Source organism: Amblyomma americanum, chromosome 10 (genome assembly GCF_052857255.1).
Source record: "Amblyomma americanum isolate KBUSLIRL-KWMA chromosome 10, ASM5285725v1, whole genome shotgun sequence".
Lineage (NCBI taxonomy): Eukaryota > Metazoa > Arthropoda > Arachnida > Ixodida > Ixodidae > Amblyomma > Amblyomma americanum.
This window is the reverse complement of record NC_135506.1, coordinates 144346154-144363257: the sequence shown is the minus strand read 5'-3', so window position 1 is coordinate 144363257 and position 17104 is coordinate 144346154. Positions and strand designations below refer to the sequence as shown.

At 48.7% G+C, this 17104-nt stretch overlaps 1 protein-coding gene across 7 annotated transcripts in view; it reads right to left on the bottom strand.

The window, feature by feature from the left end:
- Positions 1–13057, bottom strand: part of LOC144106417 (N-acetyltaurine hydrolase) — an 891210-nt gene extending 878153 nt beyond the window's left edge. For 5 of the 7 annotated variants that reach the window (XM_077639227.1, XM_077639228.1, XM_077639222.1 and 2 more), the window contains exon 1: positions 12902–13055. In XM_077639227.1, coding sequence (XP_077495353.1) covers positions 12902–12932 — 31 coding nt within the window. In that variant the 5' untranslated portion in view covers positions 12933–13055. Of the gene's footprint in view, positions 1–2775; positions 2932–12901 lie in introns of those variants that run through there. The other 2 variants (XM_077639226.1, XM_077639225.1) reach the window with 2 other exon arrangements.
- Positions 13058–17104: the final 4047 nt, after the last annotated feature.

Here is a 17104-nt window from a genome sequence, read left to right as displayed (position 1 = left end):
TGCAGTTCATAAAAATATATATAAATGGTAAATAAGGTGGCTGTCGCATTTTGCGACGCTGCCAGTCGCTACGCTGTCAGTCGCTGCTACGCTGCTGCTTCGGGTGATTGTCATGATATCGCAGTTAATTCTCCCGCACCTCCCAGAGTAGCCTCGCAAAGGGCCGCCAGGTGCAGGAGGATTAACTACGGACTAACAGGGTTAGCCGCAATGTCATATCAATCGGCTGACGCCACTGGCTTGAGTGCCTTCTTTGAGGAACGTTTGCATCTGTCTTGTGAGGCTAAGCTGTAATCATTTTAGGGAATAAATTTTTCTATGTTAGCAGTATAATAGACGAGTTGCGTTATCGCAAGAAGCTTGCTTTTAAGTTTCATCTCATTCTTCGAAATCCTATGAAAACGTGTAAAAAATTGATCTCCAGAAGCAAGATCAAAGGATGTTAAGGGATATAAATTAGAGGGGGAAGAAAAATGAACAACTAAGTGTCCTGCCCACGCCAGTACAAATACTACATTGATACCTTTAAAAGAATGAAAACTAGAAGTGCTCCCCGTTAGGTTGGGCAATAAAAATCAAAGAGAAACTCCCCCACAAATAAAGTCAAAGAGAGAGAGGGCGGAACACATGAAGACACAGAGACAGAAGGAGCGCCTTTAGGCGCTCTTTCTGTCTCTGTGTCTTCTTGTGTTCGTTCCCTTGCGCCATACAACTTTATAATGAACCAACTAGCCCAACAGCAAGTACTTCTGTTACTAAGGACGGAAGTTGGAACTTCGAAGAATGTGATGGTGTGCTCGAAGAATGTGTGCTCGATGCTTTATCCTTATTTGGACAACATGGAAAGGGCTTACGTATTACTTGTGAAGTACCTGAAGGTAAAGCTTTACAGTTTTTAGATCTTAGTATTGAGTTTTGTGAGGAACAGGTTTGTTGGGCGTATGCTACGCGCGTAATAAAGAAGGTTCTGCCATATGACTCTGCTCATTCCAATCTAAACAAAAGGGGGATTGCTTCACTTTGTCTCGAATCCGCCCTCAGAAAATCATGCTCTCACTAGATGCCACTAAGATTTCAAACCCAATTGGCCAGGCTGTCTTCAGCTGGGTTCCCTGGTTCGCTCGTAACGGCGGTAGCTGAAAGCATGCTACAGAAGATGAAGAGAAAGGATGTGAGAGCTGAGGAAGATGTCCCTCGAGAAGAGCTGGTGCGACCTGTGGTAGTGCCCTACGTGCACAAGTTAGCCCACAACTTGAAAAAAGTCGCGAGTAGGCATGGTGTGCCGCTTGTTTTTTTTTTTTTTTCAGCCCCGGAAAAGCGAGGAAGCCTTTGCTTTCGTATTGAAAGAGACCAAAAAGAAGAGAGAGGGTGTGGCACCAAACATGGGCGATCGTTCATGGTGCGCCGAAGGTGTTGTCTACGAAATTCCAATCTCGTGCGGCCGCTACTATATAGGGCAAACTGGGTGCTGCGTTAACAAGCGAATCAGGGAACACTAAATAAACGTTGATCAAGATAAAGATGGCACAAATATGCCTAAGCATATAAGGTGCTGGCCGTCAAGCACTTGTGAGCCACGTTTTTTCGGTGCTCGAATTCTATCAAAAAGCAAAGATACAAAATCCAAAGTATTAACAGAAGCATTTTACATTGCAAAGAAAGGAAGCATGTGCGTCATCGACACGTCCATATATTTTGAAAAATTCATAGCGCATGAAGGCAGGACAGTGCAGAGACAACACAGGACGAGCGCTAACTGACAAGTGCAGGTTTATTTGAAATCCACACTCGACGAAACTGGGACTGGAAGGGACAAGTGTATTAGAGAAACCTTCCCTTGCTCTCTTGCATAAAGAATTTTGTTTCCTCAATTCGAAGTAATATTTTTCTTCGTGCTGAAAGTTAAAGATCAAAGGGGCGTTTGTTGTTACCTTTTGTCTGGAGCTCTGAATTTTTGTACATGTGATGTTTTCATGATAACTGCATCGGCGTCCTAATCTTTCCGTTTGCTGCTGCGTGGCTCAACATGCGCACTGGTTTCCTCGAGTGTGGATTTCAAATAAACCTGCAGTTGTCAGTTAGCGCACATCCTGTGTTGTCTCTGCACTGTCCTGTCTTCATGCGCTATGTCTTTTTCAAAAGTTGTGCACCAACAAGCCCAAAGTTCTACCTTATTAAGGTCCATATCTTTTTATAAGGATGATAACTGTTTCACTCGTTCGCTATCATATCAATTTTGAAGATGATAGTATTCCATGCGTGTAAGATGATATACATTTGTCCGTGGTGCCTTCAAATAAATCAGTTGTGAGTGGCGCTCCGTCCCGTCTTTCTGCCTTGTGTTGTGTCTGTTTCCGCGCCTGTAACCGAAGACGTCTGAGGACTTGCACACAATGTCCCTGCGGCCTAATGGACGCATTTCAGAGATCAGCTGTCAATGATCTTAGCTCCTGTTGAATTAGTTTTGGAGTTTTCATTTCGATCGCACCGTCACCGATTGGGACGAGGGCCACGGGAATAGCATCAATGACACTTTTTTAAAGGACTCATGCGGCAGGCTTTGGGCTGGCAAGCTTAGCAAACCAAGCTTCCAACCCTCCACCTGGGGAGGTCAATGACATCTCTCAGCAAAACTAACCCTGAGGTTCAGATGAACTGCGTCTTATCCCACGTCTTGGCCAAAACCCCCCAACGTAGTAAGGCATCACCAATGATGATCAAGCCGTAACCACCTGGAGAGGCAGTGAACAGCAGCAGCCAGCAAGGACACCTCACCTTCGGCAGTTCTTCGCACGTTGCGTTCCTTGTCTTCCAATTCTTCCAAGCGACGGTTCTTCTTTTCTCTGGTGGGCAGCAGAGCCAGGTCGAGCTCCGAGCTACATCTTCGTGGGCGCCGCTGACGATTCCAGCGCCGCTACAGGTTCTCCCCCACTAGAGCGATAAAAGAAAAAGATAAAAACGGTATCTACAAGTTTCCTCATGCAAGTGAAGTTCGGGTGTCAGAGTTCGTGAAGGTCGTCGGGCGGGAGAAAGGAGCTCAGGCGGCCGAGTCTGGCTGCTTCGCAAAGGGCGAGGGGAGCCAAAGGATGATGATGATGGCGGAAGTAACAGGCGGGAAAAGTCATCGAGGAATTGGAGGCGAGCTAGGTGTGCATCTCTCGCCCGGTAGTTGGCTTGAAATTGGCCGGAAAATGCCAATACACAAAAATGCAGCCGCGTGGAGATGCACGCAAGATATGCGATGTGCGCTGGCTCAGTCGGTGCGGACGAAGGCACGGCGTGGGGAAACCGCAGCCATAAAAATGAAGGCGATGCCTCGGCCGCTCGCGATGGCGGACGGCACTGATCTCGAGGTCCGCTGCGGCACGGGCTGCCTTGTTAGGAAGTAGTCGAAGCGGGCGACGGGGTGGACCGGCTGTCTGCAAAAACGAGCTCACTGTGGCGTTGGCGCCACTTACAGGGAACAGAGAGCACAGGTCCGGGACGTAGAGGTGAGAATGGGAAGGAAGCATAGTGCTGAGTCCATTGGCGGTGTTGGATGGAGCAGCCTGTATGCGCCGCAAGCATGCCGCCACCTGCGGTGGATGTCTCATCTGTCGCGGAGGCACAGTCACTTGTGAAGGCGCCAGGTGGGCAGGGATCCATGGCAGGCGGCTCGGGTGGCGCGCGATGCCCGACAAGGCTATGGTGTGGCTTGCATGCACGCCCCGCACACATGAAGGACAGATGGGCTCAATGTTATTCGGCTTGAGGTAGCAGGCGAACATGTGACTAGAAGCGAGTTGGGGCCCGGGTCGAGAGAGACCTCTTCTGGTGATGGTTCAAGGGCAGGAGACACAGTTGGCAAGCAGGGCTGGGCAGGAGGATGGCCGTCCGTAGGGGCCGGTGGAGCAAACTTGGGAGAGTGGGGAGTGGCTCCGGCGTAGCAGCTGGCAGAGGGAAAACCGAGGGGAATTCTGCCAGTGGTCGTGAGTTGAGTGGCGGCGCAGCTTCTGAACAACATAACTTCGTTGTACAAAAGCGAGGCATCTGTATTGGCTCCTGTCTAGCGCAAGTTTTTTTGCGACATATTTTTAGCGAAGTTTGACTCAATGGTGCTGAGCTCACTTCAGGACACACGTGTGGTCAGGGTCTTTAGATATGCCGATGACTTTTTATTATTTTTAAATTTAACAGAAGCTGACCAGCTCACCCTTGAGCCGGACGAGATTTTAATCGCTTTTAGCACCTGTTCTAAGACCTTCGTTTTACCAAAAATGTTCCGATTCACAAGACCATTACGTTCCTAGATTTAGAATTGACTTTCTTACCTGATCGACACGTGTGTTGGAAATATGCGCCTAGGTCTAAAAAGGCGTTTTTGCCGTTCGAATCAGTGCATTCGAAGGTGGTAAAGCGAAGCATCGCGAACTTGTGCTTTTTAAATGCTGTAAAGAAAAGCTTCCCGCATGTGATGCAACAAAGCCTGCCGGAGCAGGTTGACCGTTTGAAGACCTCGGGGTTTGCCTCTTCGCTTTTGCTGGCGGTGCGCGAATCCTTGGGGCAAACAATGGAAGCGTTCCGAAAAGCCCGCATGCCCCAGTAGAAGAGGATGAGCTCCCCTACTTTCACAACACGTCACACGGGCTGAAAAAAGTGGCTCAAAAATTTAGCATCACTTTTAAGTTCACCACGGGCGTAGTGGGTGTGGATTACTTCATTTCATTGTACTGCGGCAAAATATGTAATGGGCAACCTGGAGCGTGTGCCTAAATTGACGTTTAAGGCAGCACAGACCAACTTTGGGATCGGGCACGGGAACCAATTTAGCCTTGCATGTCAGGGAACGCCACTGTTCCCCTCCGCTTCACCTGGCCAGTAATATCGGTCGGGGGAAATCAAGACGTGGGCAAGAGCTGCTGGAAGCATTTTCAATCAGGAAAAATAACCATATTTGCGAAAGCGATCCTTCAGTCATAATCACTGGAAAGGAGTTTCAGTTTTTATCTTCGTAATGCTTTCCTTCTGTAAAGAAAGAAGGAAACAGAGGAGCAGAAACAGCAGTTCCCCGGAAGAAGCGCCAAGCTTGGGTAAAGTGCTACAAAGCAGAAAGAGACGGTAACAGAAACCTGGGCGCCCTTGGAGACACACGAACGGCGGCGCCCCGAAGAGAGCGGACAAAGGACCACCAGCAGCCCGGCGCCTTTAATTGGCAGCGACATTAGGGAGAGCCGCGCGGTCGGCTACAGACGGCGCTTCAGCTACACGCCCGCAAGCGGTCTCCTTCCCGAATGAACTCCAGATGTCAAACACGGCGCAAGTGTGGGGGTGGGGACGCGACCACCAAACCATGTGCACGTGCGGGTGAGAGAGAAAGTGTGCCTCGTGTATTGAGGGTGAAAAAGCGTGTGGACGTGCCAGTGCAAAAAGAACAGTCGTCGGAAGAAGACATGTGTACTGCCTCTTGAATATAGCCAATGTTTTTGTTATCGTTAAACAGTTTTGTCCCTGTGTGATTTTTCCGCTGTTATTCGAACCCCAAAAGTTTTAAAGTTCAGAGTTGTAGCATTATCGCTAGATTTCAAAGTAGCTACTATATATACATTACACCTTCATCCTATTCGGAGTGTCCGCTTGCACTGGCATGATGTATAAATGTGGCTCAATTCATCTGAATAAATCAGTTGTAATAATTTGATTCAATTGGCTGCTGGGGAAAGGAAATGGCGCAGTATCTGTCTCGTATATCGTTGGACACCTGAACCGCGCCGTAAGGGAAGGAATAAAGGAGGGAGTGAAAGAACAAAGGAAGGAAGAGGTGCCGTAGCGGAGGGCTCCGGAATAATTTCGACCACCTGGGGATCTTTAACGTGCACTGGCATCGCTCAGCACACGGGCGCCTTTGCGTTTCGCCTCCATCTAAACGCAGCCTCCGCGGTCGGGTTCGAACCCGGGTACTCCGAATCAGTAGCCGAGCGCAGTTGTAAGTCTAGCGGTGTTGTGCGTGCGCTGACGCCAAAAAATGCTTCCACGGGGCGCTTTTATATGCTTCCGAAAATACACAAAGAGAACCATCCGGGGTGACCTATTGTTTCTGGTGTCGGCACACTGACAGAACCGATCTCCGATTACATAGATTCCCTCATCAAACATATACCTCCGAAACATCCATCTTACATACGAGATACTAGCCACTTCCTGAGAGAATTATCCGATGTCACCTTTCCTCATGGCGATTTCCTAGTTACCATGGACGTGGTGTCACTTTACACTAATATCCCCCATGACGACGGAATACAGGCCATGGTCGGAGCCTATAATGAACACAGAATCCTAGACTCTCCCAGTCCAAGTGCCATCGAAAAGCTTGCAAATTTGGTCCTTAAACTTAACACTCTTGAATTCAATAACTCATATTATCTTCAAACGAGTAGTACGGCTATGGGCACAAAAATGGCACCAAATTACGCCAACATATTTATGAACAAAATTGAATCAGACTTTCTTTCCTCATATCCAACCAAACCGGCTTTTTACAAGCGTTTTCTCGATGACATATTCATAATTTGGGCAGAGGCAGAGGAAAAACTAATTCAGTTTATCACCTCATTCAGAAACTTACATCCAAATATCTCTTTCGCACACACGTATTCAACTAATAGCATTAACTTCCTTGATGTGCTTGTTCGTGTTGACAGGGGTGCATTAATCACTAGCGTTTATAAAAAACCCACAGACAGACAACAGTATCTTCATTTCAACAGTTGCCACCCACGCCATTGCAAAACTTCAATTCCGTACTCACAGGCTATCCGATTCAAACGCATTTGCTCTCGAGCAGAAGATTTAAAAAAAATGCTAAACACATGGGCGAAATTCTAAAGAAACAACGCTACCCGCCTTCAATCATCGACGATGCCATTAAAAGGGCGGAAGTTACTAACCGTAATCACATCCCTGCGGAATCCCCGCCAACACCGCATCGCTCTAATCTAGTACTGACATTCACAGACAACCTACCGAATATTAACAAAACCCTTCAAAAACACTTCAATATCATAGGACAAAGTGAGCGGCTCTCAAAAATTTTTCCATTGGTCCCCCGGGTAACATACAGAAGGCCAAAAAATTTACAAAATCCCCTTGTGCACTCAACGGTTAATAAACCGAGGCCGGTGGGTTGCACACCTTGCGGAAAGAGCAGATGCCAAGTTTGCAAACACATGCAAACCACAGCAATGACTAAAAGTACCCATTCAGATTTAAAACATGTTATCCGAGAGGACTTAAACTGCGATTACAGTAATGTTGTTTACATGCTCGAGTGTGGCGAATGTCAGATGCAGTACATTGGCCAAACAGACAATTCCTTCCGATTAAGATTTAGTAACCACCGCTCACATACTCAATCTCTCCCTGGCCTCCCACTATCGAGACACCTCTGCGAAAAAGGCCACGAGTTTGACAAACTTAAAGTAACGATATTGCAGAGTAGCTTTAAAAACACCCGGGAGCGCGAACAACGCGAATCATACTTTATTTTCAAATTTAACACAGTGCAAAAGGGCATCAACGAAAACCATGGCACCCTATCGTCTCTTTCGATGGCAGAAACCAAAGAAAATTTCAACCCTAATAGACAAAGTACCACCACTGACCGAGTCGTCTGAGGTCATACCCCTGTTGCATGTCAGTTTCGGCTTGTTTCCATCTGACGTTCAACTCATTCTTTGGTCCCACCAGGGCCATATGTCCCCATCTCTTTCTTCTTTTGTCATTATAAACTTTTATATATTTTTTATTTTTTGAAATTTCTCTGTGCTATATCTCTTGTTTTTTTGCATTCCTGTCAACAAGCCTTTCCATCTGGTCCTCCTATGGGAAGCTCATCTGGTTTTAGCGGCTCGCGTGTCACCATGTGGAGCCACTTTGGGCGGTCTCAACCTGTTCCGCCTCGTCCGGGCCATCTTTCGGAGCCGCTCGGGGCCGCACATACGCGGACAGAGGCATACCGAAACCCACAATTGGCGGACGCATCCCTTTTTTTGTTAAGCCCCACCACGTTTCTTCTTTGCTTTCCCCTTTTTCTCTGCTTTTGCTTCTCTCTCTCTCTCTCTTTTTCTTTTTTTCTTTTTTCTTGTCGCAGTAGCCGCGTGCGCACCCAGCTCGGCCTCCATCTTTCGCTTCGTGTGTGTGTGTGTGTGTGTGTGTGTGTGTGTGTGTGTGTGTGTGTGTGTGTGTGTGTGTGTGTGTGTGTGTGTGTGTGTGTGTGTGTGTGTGTGTGTGTGCGCGTGCGTGCGTGTGTGTGTGTGTGTGTGTGTGTGTGTGTGTGTGTGTGTGTGTGTGTGTGTGTGTGTGTGTGTGTGTGTGTGTGTGTGTGTGTGTGTGTGTGTGTGTGTGTGTGTGTGTGTGTGTGTGTGTGTGTGTGTGTGTGTGTGTGTGTGTGTGTGTGTGTGTGTGTGCAGTGAGTTCACGGGTACGCGACGCGCACCTTTGCTCCCCTAATATGCCATCGGTGTCAGTTGTGTTCCGTTCTCCCGGCCGCCCCCTCCCCCCTTTTTCCTTTCCTTTACTTTTCTTTATTTCTTTTCTTTTTAAGCCTTCTGTGTGTCAAGTCCCATGCTATACGAACACGCGCCCATGCACTGTATGGTCACTCTTGAAAAAGATCGGTCCTCCGATCGAAACGTCGAGTCAAATAAAAATGTTTTCTTAAATGAAACGTATACTTCGATGTGTAAATATAGGAAGGCAAAGGTCACCGAAACAAACCAAGGTGCATAGAGAGGGGTATGTTTCTATTTCTTTTTAATTTATAGTGCCGATAAGTGGGAGAATTATACTTCGATTAACCTGTCGTTTAAAGATAATCACTTATAAAGCAGCAGAAAAAAAAACAACCATGCCGCCGGTGGGATCCGAACCCACGACCTCCGAATATCGTACCGTCGTTATGACGGTACTGTCATCAGGACGGTACCTGCTAACGGACCTCACCAACGAACTCCAAAGAAACATGTCAGAGTTTTTCAAGAACAATGACCCACGACTCATGAAGGCCGGCAAAGAAGGAGGCTTCGCCGCCTTGCTGTCAGGCTTGTTCAGTAAAAAAGCGGTCCAGGCTATCCACGAGAATTTTAAGGCCTCCCAACAGAAACCTGGAAAGGTAAAATGTCGGGCAGATTCCTTATCTTCAGCGCAGTAAGCGCAATAGTTTAGATGTGTTCTTCACTGCGAAGACAGACATGGAAGGTGTACCTTTCAGGTGCATAGTGAGCGAAAGAGGTGCCTGGCAGAATCAAGTTAGCCGCCACCTTCTAAAACAGCTCAATACCCTGGTTGTAGAAGATCCGTTTGGCGTCAGGAACAGCCTTGAACTCTTCGAATTTCTGCGGGAGAACAAGTTACTGGGTTGTGTCTTTTCAGTAGATGTGGTAGATATCTGTTGTAATCTATACCGCATGCAGAGTTGATGGCATCTGTCCTGGCCTGCATCGAAACAAACGGTGTGATTTCTTTCAAAAATACTGCTGGTATATCTGTACATAACTTCCTAGCACTCTTAAGAGTTTTATGTCTTCGACGAGCGTTTTCCTTCAAAGTCAAATCTATGTGCAGAAAAGAGGAATATGTATTGGTTCGTGCGTCGCTCCCGTGTTGTGCAACATCTTTCTTGCGGCCATTGAGAGAACCGTATCGGGGGCGTATGACGCAGACAAAGGACTAAAAACGTTTAGGTACGTTGATGATTTTTAAACATTTAGAATAAACAATTGCTCTTGACTTATTCGCAAACTGTGTAAGATATTTTATCTGATTTTACACATTATGGCAAGGGTTTAGATTTTACTTAGGAACTCGCAAAAGAAAGCAAGTTACAGTTTTTAGATATTGACGTATCCATTACTGACTTACGTGTTTGCTGGATGTATCGCCTTCGTGCTAGCAAATAATTGTTGCCGTACGATTCGACGCGCTTGAAAACTGTGGAACGTGCCATTGCCATCGTGCGCCTTGAATCCGCTCTAAAGAAGTCGTGATGTCATAATCTTAAGCATGCAGCTGTGAAATACAAAGTTGCTGTGGTCTTCTCTGCACCCAGAAAACTTGCATCACTATGTCGAAAGATAGGAACTGGTAATGCCAAGATAACAAAATGTGAAACAGAGTATGGAAACCCTTTTGTGAAATGTGCTTTGCGGTTAGTCTGTAGCATCCCGCTGACGTGTGGGAAGTTCTACATCGACAAAAAAAGGCCGATGTATTAAGGAACGCCTAATTGAGCACAAACTTTCGCTAGGAAATGGTACCGGGCCACATTTGCCGCATCATTGCAAGGGCTGTGGCAAAGAGCAGCAAATTTGTGAAGCAACGCTCCAATAAACTAAGATATGTAGAAGCAAGGATAAGACTGCCCGTGAATTGCTAGAACCCCACCGGATTAAAAAAACAGGGAGTTCTTTTGTTAGCACCACATCCCTTGTCATTCATAAGGATGAAAGTATGTTTGTAGACATGTTTAGGAAGAATTGATTGACTCTTGCATCCTCCATTGCAGTATCCTTGCCGTCGCACATTTCATTGATCTGGTGTTTGTTCTATTATATTTTGTTTCCCTTCCACCACGTAGGCCTTCCTTTTGGCCATAATTAAGCAGGTTTCGAATTTAATAAACCATTTGCAAGCAGCGCCTGTCTCGTGTTACTCTTTTTCTGTGTGCCGTCTCTTGTGCGCTTCATCTACTCGAGCTACGCACCAACTTGTCCCTTACTGCAGTTGAAATAAATTAGCACAACAAGCGATATTAACACAGCGACTTGGATGGCGCAAGCGAGCAGGAGGAGAAATTTGGAACCAAAATGTGCGGTATAGAAGACGGCTTTCCTACACGGTTCTTTGAGTTGACTCTGGAAACTCATCTCATCACCCACTGCGCGGCCAGCAACGCCTTTCCCACCAGTTTTTAAGGCGAAGGCTCAATTCAACTTTGTGAAGAGGATTTGTGCGTCTGCTCCAGCTGTGAATCGAATGAAATGAAAGAAATTTCGACGAGGATGGGATACGAAACCGCGCGGGCACAGCCCACTGGATTAGCAGTCCTTCGCCTCAACCACTCGGCCACCTTGTCCGACGAAACGACGATATTTTAGAAGGCATATGTCGTAACTTTAAACCGTATATAGCGAATACATCGGATATAATGAATGTTTAGTATGTCGTAACTTTAACCGGATATAACGAAGGTATAGTACCTCGTAACTTGGAACCGAAACTAATTCGAGAAGCGTGAGGCGATTCTGCTGAGCAAAAGAACCCAACAGGACGACACAACTGCTTCCGCTTCGAAGCAAGTAAGGTGGCATAAGTGCTCCCTGAATTTATTTTTTTATATCAGAACAAACTGCTACTACTAAAAGCAAATGCGAATACACTAGGATAAGCTACGAGAGACTGCGGCTTCGACGATTACGCAGTTATGTTGACGCCACGGTACTTCCGATTAAAAATAGATATTCGGAATTCGTTTTCTTTTGTTCGTTTTGAAGTCTCTGAACGGCGGAAACGTTGGGAAGTTTCCGGAAATTCGTTTCATACGTGCAGTGAGAGGACGCATTCTTTCAACAGGATTGCAGCTCAAGCATTCATATCCTAGACTGTCGCTTACACGAAGGTCGAGGCACACACGGAAAGCATTTCGTGTAAGAGACAACGCACAACCACTGAGCCCGTATCAGCAGTGCCAGCCCTAGCGTTGGCTACACAGCGCGCGCTGGCATCCGCAGCAACATAGCAGCGTCGGGCACCGGTTTTTTAAAGCGAAAGCTTCACCGGTCTAGCGGCGCCCTTTTCTCCGTGGACTGCAGTTTGACCTTGAACGTCCTTGCTGCGCTGCTGCTATAGCAACGCTTCACGACACTTAGCCGCGCCGCCGAGACTTCGCCGTCGCAGCAGCTGCTGCCTGACCACGTGATCTAGCCGAGGAGACGCGGCTTGGCGTCTCTAACATTGAGTGCATTCCGCACACTGAATAGGCAACGCGCCCACCCTGGGAGGTGGCAGTTAATGGTTGATCGCGAGAGGCTGCTCACCCAATCAACGCTGCGGCCTACTACTGCAGTGCCACGTGTGTGCCACAACGATGTCAGCGCTAATCCATGCAGCCCGCCACCGCGTACCTCAGAGCGCGATTGAGACGTCCACTGACCCAGGGAACCATTATGGGCCCTTCCTTTGCTCGAAATCATCGGCGTCTAGAACGTTGTCAATGACAATGACCACAATGAACGCTGACAGCTTTCACTTTGTATATCCTAGAGTAGCTGAGCTAATCCACATTGATTTTTTAGGCGCATTCATGCTTAATTATAAAATAACACAACGCGTATTGCGCACACGAGCCGTTTATGGCTATCTGCTGTTATCGTTTATTCCATAGGAATGACGCTAATTGGAGAAATGCGCGTTCTGTTCGATCAGCAACCTTATTCATGGCTTCTCATTTGACGACAAACTGCTTGAGTCGATGCTCGAATCACAGCGGTGACGAGTAGCGAGGTATACGACCGAACACAATTTCGACGGAGGGGCACTTGAGCAATTTCAAAATGTTCAACTGAGAGGCCGGTGAAGCAGCGCGAGGAAAGGTCCGGCTGCACAGGGTGGTAGCACGATCGTCCGCGTTACCTGTTGAGGATGCCGCTAGACGAGGCCAATATAGCTCGACAGGCATCGGGTATACTGCAGCAGAGGTTACGGCGACTGTAGGGCTCCAGCAGTTCCCGTAAAGCTGGCTCGTGTTCTTGCAAACCGCACACCGAAAGGACGGTTTCAAAAGTTTCAAATGCCCGCTGTTCGTCACTGAACTAGGCACTTGAAACGAGGAGCCAACAAAGTCGCAGTAAAAACGGCGCGCATAACTCACCTGTGAGCGCCTTCCCACGTATCGTGCCCATCGCTGCTACGTAGACACGTCTGCTCCGCGCGGCAAACCCGCCAACTGTTCTTTATCTCGCACGCTCCTAGCGCAGCGGCCGCCAGCTGTAGAGATAGCAGCGCGTGCTTCGTCGCGAGACCCTGACGCTGCTCGAGGCAGAGTTCGCTGACACGTGTAAAACGCACAAGCTAAATGTAGCAACATCTCCTCCTCCTATGCCGGCTTTCCTTCTTTCGGCTCCTCCCGGGCGCTGACAGTGGCGGCATCTAGGCAGGGGAAGTTAGCAGGCGCTCCCAACGGTCGCCCTTTGGCGCACAGTAGACCGTGCGTGAGTTTTCTGCAATGGCTGCGGCCCAAATGAGATCATGGCATAGGAGATAAAAAAAAATTAGGCACTCAGATAACTGGCTCGAGCAGTTGTAATAATAATAATTGTTTTTTTTTTAGATGGAAAGGAAATGGCGCAGTATCTGTCTCATATTTCGTTGGACACCTGAACCGCGCCGTAAGGAAAGGGATAAAGGAGGGAGTGAAAGAAAGGAAGTAATAGGCGCCGTAGTGGAGGGCTCCGGAATAATTTCGACCACCTGGGGATCTTTAACGTGCACTGACGTCGCACAGCACACGGGCGCCTTAGCAGCGTTTTTCCTCCATAAAAACGCAGCCGCCGCGGTCGGGTTTGAACCCGGGAACTCCGGATCAGTAGTCGAGCGCCCTAACCACTGAGCCACCGCGGCGGGTAGCAGTTGTATTGCTTTATCGATTTTTTTTGAAGCGATGTTTAATGCCTCAGGGCATAAGAACTATGAAGTGAGAGATGAGTAAGATGCTTAAATAAATAAACAAGTTTGGCTGATTTAAAGAAATCAAGAAGTGCACGATGATATGGACCCTGTGTCCAGGCAATATAGCAATCCGGATTGTCCGGTGAGAGTCCCACTGCCGCCAGGTGCCGAATTCTCGTCGGCTTCAGCGCCGTGCAGTCCCACAACAGGTGGTGGATATCCGCCTCACAGTCTCTATTCTTGCAGAATGGACACCCAGGGCGGGGATATAAATCTTTGAAATGCGGCCACTTGCGTGTCACTGCCGGAGTTAGGGCAACCCCAAACGGTATCCTCCGAAGCGCAATCTCCTTTGCACGGGTATCAAGGGGGTGAGTTACCGCACACGGAGGGATTAGAGCACGTGTGCAGCGCCGGAGGTGTTTCTTTCTTGTTAAAAGGAGGGTGGAGTCATCCAGAGTGAAGACTCGAGGGAAAGACGAGGTTGGGCTCGAAAGGCGGGTCGCAGAATCTGCGCGGCTTTGTGCGCTCAGGAGGTCACGCGGGACCCACTCAATTCAAATACGCTGCGGGATACGTGCCGCTAGACGATGGATGTCTTGGCAGATTTCTGGGATGCGTCTGACTCGTCGTAGTAGGCGCGCGACGTGAAGGCCGTCGGTGCGAATGACAATGCGGGCTTTGGGTAGCATGGGAACGGCGGCCACAGAGCAAAATGCCTCTTGAAGTATCTCCGCACAGAAGGAGGAAGGAGGTTCTGAGAGGCGAGACCTTGACGTTTTGTTCAGAGCAGGCTTACAAGAACAGTAAATTGCCGTTGTTGATTCGCAGGCCTCGATGCTTGCGTCAACGTACATAAAAATGGAGCCATGCGGCAGATTGGCGTCTTGCTCTGTAATTCGGTCGCGAAACGACGATGCCGCGCGGGTACATGATGGCCGACGTAGATCAGTTGGCTTGTTGTCGCTTAGCTTCACAAAACGCCAAGGAGAAAGAACTGGCGGGGGCGCCTGTAAAATGGAGTGCGATGAAGCGTATATGCCCTGAGTGCACACGTTGTGTGTGTAAGGCTTGACTTTAGGCGGCGAGCATCGCGTCGTTGCTGCACCAGCTCATGTAGTGTATTCAGCTGAGCATGTTAATGGAGCGCCACGATCGGGGTAATGCGGGGAAGGCAAGTGATGACCCTCATTGCATCTCAATTAACAGCTTCTAGACGATCCCATTGAGCCCTCGTCAAATGCAGGAATTGGCCTTGGTAAACGAAGCGTGGTTGCACAACCGCCCGCACCAACTGTCGTGCAACATGAGAGCGGGCTATGCCTGCTTTTGGAGCAAGGCGTCTAATTAGACCCAACGCCTGAATTGCTTGCTTTTTAGCCTGAGAAAGCCAAGCAGTACCTGTTCCCGACTCGTGGATGGTCAAGCCCAAGATTTTTACGGTTGAACTTTCTTGAATTGGAGCTCCGGATAGATGGAGACGAATTGGTGTTGCATCCAGTTTACGGCGTCCCAGCAGTTGGCGACTGTGAAGAACGTGGTTTTGCTCACTGAAAGCTGCAGGCCAATTGAAAAAGCAAAAGTCGACGTAATATCTATGGCTGATTGTAGGCCTGCTGCTTGAGTCATCAGGTCGTTGTGAGTGCTCCACACAGTTATATCATCAGCATACAATAAGAACTTAATCTCAGAGACATCATGTAAGCGCCAAGCAAGGGAGATAAAAGCAATATTAACTAATGTTGGCGATAACACCGATCCCTAGGGAACGCCGCGAAGAGGCACAAATAATCCGACGGCCTCACCGCCAAGGCGTATGGCGAAGTGTCGGCCTTCTAGGGAGGATTTAACCAAATGGCAGCATGACTGATATTATCGTACGCCTTTTCAATGTCCATGGCCAGTACAGTACGTACATTGCGGCTGCGAGTTGAGGCCAGAACCGCTGACGCCAAGACAGCCAGTTCATCTTCTGTACCTATGGACGTACGAAAGCCAATTTGGGCGAGATGGTAGCAACTATGGTGCTCAAGACACCACGACTGTCGTGTGGCAAGCATTTTTTGGTAAGCTTGCATAATGTTGGCGTAAGCGATATAGGCCGGAAATTTCCGAGGTCTCTCGGCGGCCTCCGCGGCTTTGGTATGGGGATCACAACAGCCGATTTCCAAGTTTCTGGTACGACGCCTCCTATCCATACCTTGTTAATGGTGGCGAGGAGTTGAGGCAGTACAGCGGAACTTAAGTTCTTGTAAACCTCGTACGGAATGGAGTCCGGACCGGGGGCAGTCTTCCGAGGGGCCTCGTCTATTGCTGCAAGCAACTCGGGCATTGAAAATGGGCTTGCAATTCCCTCGGCGTCGGCTGCAGATGGGAGCTTATCGACATGTGCTGGAATGGCAGCAAAGTGGGCTCCTATGACCCTTGAAGGAAACATTTCATACTCGGGGAAAAACTTCCGCGCTGACTCTCTGGCGAAATCATCCGGAGCTAAGTTAGCTTCGAAGCATGCTGTGGCCACTGCGTCAGGATGACGGGAACAATGTTCCATTGCACGAAACGTTCGCCAGAGAGTAGCATTTGATGACTTTGTCGAGAATTGCTCACACCACGCATGCTAATGCCGTCGCGAGAGATCGCGTTCATATCTGCGAACCTTGGCAGTAAGGTAATTCAGCCTTGTCCGTGCTTGCGCAGAAGTCGGGTCTCGGGAAGCTGCCATCTCCGCTTGTCGGCGAACAGCCCATAGGTTAAGCAGACCCACATCCGGCGCCGGGCGATTCACGTCCGTCCAGGTAACAGCAGTAGCCATATTCAGCGCAGTTTGTATGCAGTCCACAAATAGTGTAGATGTTTGCCGAGAGAGATCTTCGACAATGGTGCGAAACGTGTCCCAAATGACCCCAGAACACCTACAGCGTAATCGGCGGGTCCTTGATGGATGGAGACTGATGATGATAGGATGGTGGTCACTACCCCAGCAGTCTGGCTCCAGGTGCCACGATGGAGTCTCGGGTCCTGACCACCACGTAAGGTCCGGAGCATGTGTTGGACTGCGAGCATGGCGCACAGTCCGCGTTGCTGAATATGGATGGTTGAGTAAAGCAAACAGCGCATTCGCGAATGCGTCCCACACACGCCTACCACGGGGGCTTAAGTGGGGTACACCCAGTCCAGATGAGGGGCGTTAATGTCACCACCGACTAAAACAGGCCACCCTTGGTGCTGTCGTCGTAGAGTTAATAATCACCCCAGATTAATGCGGGAGGGAGCTCCACCGGCGGGCCTAACATAGTATGACACGACCACAAGAGTTGCCTTGGGAAGCTTCACAGCCACTGCGACTACCTCTTGATATGAGGTGCATCAGTTTTCTAGAGAGGCGAACTTGAGGAAAACGCTCATC